Raw genomic sequence first — 9,114 nt, 5'->3', positions numbered from 1 at the left:
CAGACATAATAAGAATATTGGCAAAGAATCTCTCTTAGATTTGACAATTAAGTACCATGATCTCCCTTCCTTTCACAAGGAATATCTCCTAGATTTGACAACTATTATTTGTTCAAACCCATGTTTAGTTTTCGTTTTAGAAGACAGTGTTCTATATCTATGAAATCCTACTTATAGGACAAACATTAAACCTGAGAAAGTTATTTATCTAGAACAAAGGTACCAGTCTAAACTTTATTCAACCACAGCTCTAATAATTAGTGATTAATCTGAACATACCCTAAAAGGAACCCATGGACTTGCCTGGCTGAGTTTTTCTATTTTTACATGACACCAGACACCCATACTCCCTCCGATTTTCTATTAGTTGTCGTTTTGGATAAAGTTCGAGTCAAACTTATAAAATTTTGACTACAAATAACTATTTTGTTATTTAGTTTTGGAACCTAATATTTATATGCACCAATTTGTCATAAAAAGTATTTTTATAAAAGTATAAATGTATTAAGAGTTAATTTGTATTTTAACAAAAAATATTGGTCAAAGTTATATTTTGGAGACCGTATCGTTGTCCTAAACGACAACTAATAGAAAACCGGAGGGAGTATCTCGTAATACTTGGTAATAATGAGTAAGAGTGCATGTACTGCCTGTTTGGCTACCTTAAATAAACTTTATTTATAGTCAACCGTTTACTCAACAAACACCCCAATTTATAAGCTTACTTTACTTAATGTCTCCAGAAGACCTAGCTTATATGTTCCTAAAGCTACAAAAGTACTAGTAGCTTATTATCTCAAGTTTAATCTTCCACATCTTATGAGCTGCATTATGTGGGCTGACAGATAGACAACCAGTTACTAAAGCAATGAACAACTCTGAATGTAGTAACCTATATTCATTTCGAAATTCGAAACTTGTGAACAAGATTTATTTCCTACCTTTCAGCGAGATGGTTGCCATTTGCAACTCTGAATGTGAAATTTTAAAAGAAAATAATATCGCTTAAGTGACGACGAGCAAATACCATCGTCTTCCGCAAAATTCTTTCGCCCCTTTGAACTGCAGTGTGACGTGCTGACACTATTGATCAATACACCAAACGAGATCTGATTTTTCGCTTCAAAGAAGTTGTTTGCATGTACATATACAGCCGCAAAATTACAAGATTATGCAGGTAAAGAAAAGGAAGTTGGTATCCCAGAAAAGCTCCATTTCGTTTAACAAGTGAGGAGAGTGGAGTAAAGTTTCCAGGTAGTCCTGATGTAAAGTTTCCAGTAGCAAGCGATTTCTTCAGCTCTTGACGACAATCACTCGGCATGGTTGCTACTTTGGTGGACGACGATCGGTGTACATGTCCTGAATATTTTCTTTGATATAATTGGCTGTTTTGTTTAGATTCTTCGCAACACCTGAAGCGACCAGTCCAGCGCTCCTCTTAAACCTGCACCGACCATATACATCAGCAAGGCAATATATCGAAGTGGGAGCAGGGGACCAAGAAAGAGATATGAACAGTAACTTTCCTGTCCAAGAATTCCTGCCTCGACAAGTTCTGAGGTCTCTGTTGTCCTTGTTGGTGAGAGCGGATGGTAGCTGCTGCTAAAGGAGACATGAAGACACTACCAGGATAAGTTCATTCTCCACAAAAGATCAACACCAGAGACGGTTCGCTAAGAGCAAGAAAAACAAGAGCCGGGAAATAAAAGTACAACCAAAACCTTCTGGACGACAAATCATGTTGACTAAACATTACAACATGGCATACTAGTATAGTAGGAATGCAACCAGGGCAGCGACTAATATACAAGCAGGTACTAGGTGCAAGCGTGCAAGCAGACTTTTTAGTCTGTTAGATCTGTATCCAACGGTAGATACAATTGTAGTTTGTTAGGTTTTTTTAAAGCTATAACAGGTGGTGGTGGAAGGGTTTAAGTGCTAAATATGACATATCGTTGGATCTAGATCTAACGAATCAAAATGTCTTCTTGCGTGCTTGCACCTAGTATCTGCTTGCATATTAGTCGTTGCCACCAACCAAACCCTGACTGCATTTGTCGAATGAAAATAAATGATCCTAGGTACTATATTATATTTGGATGTAACACTGCAACTGACTTTTGTACAAAGTATAGTCCATGTCGAACCTAATGTGCTCAGCAGGAACAAATCATTCCATCTTTAACATAGGGTCACGGCACCGGGGATGAAATTAGAAGAGTATGAACCACTAGATGTGACATCAACAGAAAACTTCACATACCATCCTTTGCAACATGTGCTGGAGCTTGTTCAGTTGCCGATGGCTTTCTCTCGACCAATCTGCTGTCCACCAATAACTGCAAGGACATTTCTCACTCATGTTAGGACTGTGCACATAAGCTTATCATATGAGAAGCTCCAAGAAATAGAAAAATTATGACACGCTTATTAGTGAATTCTAAAAGTTACATGTACTATTAGGAGGTAGAAAGTTCATTCATTGCATTCGAGGGGCACAACATTCTCAAGAACATAATCTGAAAGCAAAGCATATGGAACCTTTTCTTCACCAATTACCATTCATTCATATTCAGTGTGATTGAACAAGGATTCACGTAAGTCATATGTGCTGATGAATATCCCAAATGCAAGAAGCCAAGAACCTTATCAGGGTGATTAGGAATCAAAGCAGTGATTCTTTGTAGTGCATGAGACAGTCAAAAGGTGAGATCAAATTATAGGGTTAGATTAGGATTTTTTCGTGTCGTGATGATGTACTGGTGGTAGGCAGAAAAAAACAACTCAAAAGGAGGTCAAGACTCAATAAAAAGGTCAATATCAAATTGTTACATAAGGGCAACAGTAATGGAATGTCCCTCCTACTAGGAGGGTAACAAATCTGTCTCTCCCTTGTAGGGTTGTATATGCACTAGCATTATCATGCATCCATGTAGTTAATTTTGGAATTAGAGCTCATAAATCTTTCAAAACTATAAATCCTGTTCCTACATGAGATGTGTGGATTGCTGATTTCTCGGAATATCAACAAATCTTGCATGAAGGGAAAGATGCAGAGAAATACTCATCGATCAGCCCATGATTTTGGTATGAAAGACTATCTACTACATCAAAATTTGAAGAAAAAATCGTGGCCTTGTACTATGTTCCGATCACTCACTATCACTAGTCACTACATATATACTGTGCTATGTTTCCTAGGTCTGAAATTTAATGAAAACAAATCAGATACACATGCTGGCAGCTGCATTGAGCCATTAGCAAAAAAATAAAAACGAAAAGAAAAGAAAAGCTACTAAGTTCAGAGATTCTCAGACTGTAAACGAAGAGAAACCCAACCTCGAGGCCCCTGCAATATGGCAACAACGTCTTGCCCTCGCTCTCACCACCCTGGCCGTCCCTGTTGTCCACGAACATGGAGTAACCCGCGCACCCGTACCTGAACCGCCTGAGGTCATGCCCCTGCGCCGTCGCCTCCTCCTTAGGTTCATCCACCACGTAGTTAGGAACTAACACAACAAATCATCGATAACCTCATGAGATCTTCAGGATCAGGCATAGCGTAAAAATCAAGCTTTTTCCAACTTTCAAAGAAACAAAATTCGCATCCAAAAGTAGATAAATTTGTAGATTGGGCCGTAAATATCAACAGAACAGATTGCAGAGTTCCGGCGTATCGGGTTAGGGTTTGTGACCTTGGGGGATGGAGCGGGGGATCCCAACGCAGATTGGGTTGTAACCGCGGGACTTGAGCACTGACGAGTAGTAGAGGCAGCCCTTGCATGACTTCCCCTTCCGCACCGCCGCCGTACTAGAGGCACCTCCGGTCGCCGCGGCGCCGGACTCCGGCGATGCCTCCACCATCTCTCTTTTCCCCTCCCTCGTCCCTCCTCTCCTACCTCCGTGTCGGTCTGACGGGTGACGACGAAATTAGCTATCGAAGCGAGAAAAAAGCACAATGCCTGCCACGTGGGACCGCGACTTTGCGCCTTGCTTACACTAGTAAACATGAGGATAAATATCATATGCAATCACTTAGGGCTTGTTCGGTTATTCCTGTCCCATGTGGATTGGATGAGATTGGAAAAAATTGTGAAAGATTTTGACTTATTTAGGATTGAATCCCATCTAATCCCAGCCAATCCACATGGATTAAGAGCAAAACAAACAGACCCTTATTAGGTATAGTCAAGCTGCCCACAATGCCTGCTATGTAACATATGGGCAGCACGGCTAAGTGGGCCGCGCGGTTTACCAAGTTGGGCCGAGGTCAGGCAAATCCGGCCCAAAGACTAGTTACACTTTTCTTTTTAGTTATTTATTTATTCTGATTTGGATTTCTTTCTTGTTTTCAAAATCTGATATTTGATTTCGAATTTGTCGCAGAAATCAGGTGCATAAATAAAGTGCTAGCATGAAGAATTATAATTATTTATATATTTTTTCTTTATAATGTATATTCTTTTCCATTCTCTTTTCTTATTTCTCTTTCCATTTTTAAATTCAATTTTTTTCAACCCTAAACTTGCCTTACAAATTTGAATACAATGGAATGCACATTTCTGTATTTATTTATTTGTTAATTGACCAATATAGTCCCATTAATTAAATATGCACAAAGGAAAGAAAACCAAAATAAATTCTCCAAAGGCTCCATAATCCCAAAAACAACCAATTATATTTATTTATTTATTTTATTATTTTTACCTTATATAAAATTTGGGCTTTACACCATATACCCGAACCCCTAGCTCATACACGTCCATGAAACCATAAGGGTTGGCTTTGATAACATTTGTAACACCTTGTCCAATCCTAGACCGTCGTACTCACTAGTGGCAGCTCTTTAGTATCATATATCGTCCCCACAGACCAACACGAGTCTTTTGTGCGCACTTTGTCCTCACTCATGCTCACCGGGGAAGACTTCTCGGCCGGTCACAAATCCCCAAAGTGCTCTAAGCCAAGTACACTTAACTTGTAGATTCTTTGGAGACAGGCTTCCGAAAAAGAAGATGCACCTTATTTTTATGAATACTCTATTAATTCTATTAAGTCTTGGGCCAGGATATCACCATCCATCGGGGCCAGGGTATCACATGGCATAGGCGGGCCGAGCTGGCTTTGCCGTGGCACCTAACTCGGCACCAACACCACAAATCACGACGCCGAGCTAAACTGTATTATAAATCTCCATTTCTTTAGTCGAGAGCTACGCTCTAGCATTTCTCTAACTTGTTTGCCTCTTCGTCCATAGCGTCGAGACTGCTCCAATCTCTGTATTTGAGTTTAAAAGCTTCGATTCGGTATATATTAGTTATGATTTTTGAAGACCAAGGTATGATGTCTCTTCGTAATCATTAGTTTATGGTGGTGAACACATTGCTATTAATTATGATTTCTAAGATATATGGTTTATATAGGGATTAAGGTTTGTTAGACAGTTTTTGAATCGTGGGTTTAAAAAATCTTTAGGGTTTTGAAACTACGAGTATCATGTTATTGGTATTCACGGGTGTAGTCGTGGCTAGTGCACGGAGAGCTGGCAAGCGGGCCCCGTGTGCTGGTGAGAGAGGGACTGCTGGGCTGATACGAAGTTGGGCCAGGGGTGCAGGGAAATGGTGGGCGACTGGCTTTAGACTGTCTCCAGCAGCGTCCCCTAAATTTCGTCCCCTAAAGGAATATTCTCTGTCCTTTACAGAACACTCTAAAAGATTCTGTCCTCTATATATTCTCCGTCTCCAACAGCGTCCTCTAAATTCCGTCCCCTAAAGCTACAGTGTTAACAGATTCACATTTTCCATTTCTTTTTCATTTTTCTTTGTTTTCTTAGCATTTCACGCTACATAAATGATACGTAAAAATTGTATTTTTTAATTTTGAAAGTAATAAATTCGAATTGTCAATATTAATTACATTGCTTGTTTTGTTGTTGTGTAATTATTGTCGATAACGCGCCACATAGTATAATATCGTTGCCAAAATATGTTTTCAAATGGACAAGCTTGCACCGTAAGCCAGTACTCTTCTTCGAGAAGCCATAGCCTAGCTTCCCTTGCACGACAATCGCATAGCTTCTATCCGAAGCGTACTTACTCTATAAATACCGAGTGAGCCTTCCATACTTCACTCAACCTTGCCTTTACAAACTCCACAACCATGAATCCCTACTTAGAAAACAATTTTCTTGTGCGGTTGATGGAAGAAATGGAAGAGGAAGAAGAAGAGTTGCAGTTGGCGAGGCACATGGTCAATAGGAGGCGACGTGCACGCAATGAGCGTCGTCATGGTGGTTCGATTCCAGGGCGTGTTAGGATTCATCGTGATCACATGAGCGGCGATGCAAGAATCCGAGCGGACTACTTTGGAGCGAACCCAGTGTACACGGATGCTCAATTTCGTCGGAGGTATTTACAATTAACACATTCTTTTTTACCATGTACATAACTTCATGACCCCTATTATGACATATGAATTGTATGGTAGGTTCCGCATGCGTCGCCATGTCTTTGAGCGTCTTGTTGATGTTGTGCAACAAGTGGATCCTTATTTTATTCAGCGTCCAAATTGTGCGGGTGAGATTGGTCTTTCTGCTCTATAGAAAGTTGTTGCTGTTGTTCGAATCCTTGCTTACGGTATTCCGGCTGATGCCGTTGACGAATACGTACGCATTGGGGAATCTACTGCTCATGAGGCATTGAAACACTTTTGCACGGCCGTCCAAACCGCGTTTGCTCCGTATTATCTTCGTGCACCAAATGCAGAAGATATCGCACGCCTTCTCCAAGTTGGCGAGTCACGTGGGTTTCCTGGTATGCTTGGTAGTGTTGATTGCATGCATTGGGAGTGGCGTAACTGAAAGCTCACAGAAACAAGTCCGACTACGCCTCATTCATAAATGACAAACAAACATATTAAGTAAGGAACCATCACTGGCCAGATGAAGTAGACCCAGTAACCCTTGCCAGTATATCTTGTTGCTTGGCTTCATAGTACTTGCGGAGTAGAGGGTTACATTTGCTCAAATCCATGCTTAAGATCATTATCTCCTCTTCCTTGTCCTCCTTTAGTTTCTGCCTTTCAAGCCTTAATTTCTCTAGGTTCAACTTCTTCTTTTCTAGGAGCAATTTCTGCCTCTCATTTCTGTTCATTGAATCCAACTTCTTTTCCTCAGTTGTAACAGCTGTTTTGTACACTGACAGACGCTCCAAAGAAAGATCTCCCATGCGTGTCATGAACTCAGAATCTGATGAAGATGTGTCCACAGATTTAGTCCTCTTTGCCTTTCCTTAGAAGAATCTCGACCAAGTGGCCTCTTCGATGTGAAGCTTGATGGTACAGATTCTTCTGCATCCACATCGACAGTGTTAGAATGTGTGGGATTAGCGTTGGCTTGCTGATGTTGTTGACCCATGTGGTTGTCCATCCATTTTGGTTGGTCCTTAAGAATGGCCCAACAGTGTAAAAAGTGGAAAGGCTTCTTCTCAATTGCTGCAAACCTAGAAGCTGCCAGTGATGTCTGCCACATAAAAGAAATGGTTACAACAGGAACATACTAACAAATTTTAACATGAAAGATGTACCTTGTCTGCGTCACTGAGTCCACTAGGATTCTGTCGGAGGACTGCCATCATGTATCCAGCAAAAGTGGAACACTGTATTTTGATAGTATCCCATCTACTCATCAAAGATTTTGTGGACCTTTCTGGCAATGTTCCTCGTCTTGAGTTGTATGCTTCAGTAATTCTACTCCAAAATCCTTGACGTTTCTGCCCTGTGTTTATAATGGGATCGCAACTAACAGCAAGCCATGCATGGCATACCCTTGTGTCCTCTTCAGCAGTGAAGTTTGCTAGCTTAGTTCTTTGAGTTGGCTTTTTAGTAACAGCTGGTGTTCTTGAGCCCTCGGGTTGCCCATCAACTGGAAATTCAGAATGTTGTGTTCCGATAGGCTGCTCGTCAATCTGGCTAAGGAAGCTTCCATATTGAGACATCACCTGGTTCCAATCACTCCCCATTCTATGCAATAAAGGCAGATCAAACATGATATAAATGAGCATGTAGTGAACATGTAAACATGGTATAAAGTAAGGCAAACATAGTCCAACAAAACACAATAATTATTGTAGTAACTGAACCGGTTTCAGTTTACATAGACCAGAACATTTAAATCCCCCAAAAGCATGATCATACCAACCGACAAGTAGACCTGAACATAGACCTGAACATGCTACAATACTTCTACTTAAGTTAAACCTAGAACACTAGTACGGATATGTGTCGTCGGTTGAGTAGTCACGACCATCGTCGTAGCCCACAAGGTCTTCATAGTTAATTGGTGACTCTTCGTCTATCAGTAGGTCGTCTTCTGAACCATCTTCTATCAGAAGGTCCTCTACTGCTTCCTCTTGTTGTGGATGTTCTTTGACTTGACTGTTAGCCATATTTTCTACCTCCCACTGAGTTTGCACTGCTACGTCTTCAAGATCCTTGGCGAGGTCGTCAATCTCAACTAGTGCTCGGTTCAATTCGTCGACCAAAGGTGAGTTGAAAGGCTGGAAGGCTGATTTGACGACATCAACGATGTCACAACTACGCTTTTGAACAACTCTGAGCAGAGTAGCCAGTGCTTTACGGAGCTTTTCGTTCTCCGAATCCATGGCTACATCAAACACAGTGTTGAATTAGTGAACACCGACTACAAATTACGTATCTTATACAAACTACTGTATAGAAGGGATTCCAAACTATGAGTACACAGTTGAAATGAACCCTTAATCAATGTACATTGCATCTATGTGAACCTGTTATAAATTTGCAGATTAGGTTACCATGGTCGCAAAAAAAATTAATGTTGAGTAATTTGAATCCGGACAGAACCACATCATCTGGGACGAACAACCCCCCAAACCCGAAATGGATCCCCCAAAACCGGTCAAAATTTAAGCATCCGAACACAACAATAATCCTTTGATGCATGAATTTGAAGCGCATTATTTAGAATGCTCCAGATCATAAACCCTAAACATCCCACAAACCCTAATCCATGCCCCCAAATACGAACAATACAATACGGTAATGATTCAGTACTAAACAAAAAGGATTTGTGTAGTT

The 9,114-nt window shown here is 40.7% G+C and overlaps 2 protein-coding genes across 3 annotated transcripts; both read right to left on the bottom strand.

Annotated features, from left to right (window-relative positions):
- Positions 1-1,086: 1,086 nt before the first annotated feature.
- LOC103633085 (uncharacterized) lies at positions 1,087-3,987 on the bottom strand. Of its 2 annotated transcripts, none has more exons than XM_008654764.4 (5): positions 3,696-3,987; positions 3,340-3,509; positions 2,264-2,339; positions 1,527-1,602; positions 1,087-1,444 (listed from the first exon to the last, which is right to left on the bottom strand). In XM_008654764.4, the coding sequence occupies exons 1-5, from the start codon at positions 3,862-3,864 to the stop codon at positions 1,327-1,329; spliced, it is 609 nt and encodes a 202-aa protein (XP_008652986.1). In that variant the 5' UTR covers positions 3,865-3,987; the 3' UTR covers positions 1,087-1,326. The 2 variants fall into 2 exon arrangements, with proteins under 2 accessions (XP_008652986.1, XP_008652987.1); XM_008654765.4 differs by having other exon boundaries at positions 1,527-1,599; positions 3,696-3,963.
- Positions 3,988-7,231: 3,244 nt separating this feature from the next.
- LOC109941188 (glutathione S-transferase T3-like) lies at positions 7,232-8,060 on the bottom strand. The gene is made up of 2 exons (XM_020541709.1): positions 7,584-8,060; positions 7,232-7,519 (listed from the first exon to the last, which is right to left on the bottom strand). The coding sequence occupies exons 1-2, from the start codon at positions 8,058-8,060 to the stop codon at positions 7,232-7,234; spliced, it is 765 nt and encodes a 254-aa protein (XP_020397298.1).
- Positions 8,061-9,114: the final 1,054 nt, after the last annotated feature.

This window comes from Zea mays, chromosome 7 (genome assembly GCF_902167145.1).
Source record: "Zea mays cultivar B73 chromosome 7, Zm-B73-REFERENCE-NAM-5.0, whole genome shotgun sequence".
In the NCBI taxonomy this organism is placed as follows: Eukaryota; Viridiplantae; Streptophyta; class Magnoliopsida; order Poales; family Poaceae; genus Zea; species Zea mays.
The sequence above is the reverse complement of the archived record's forward strand: the minus strand, read 5'-3'. Positions and strand labels throughout refer to the sequence as shown.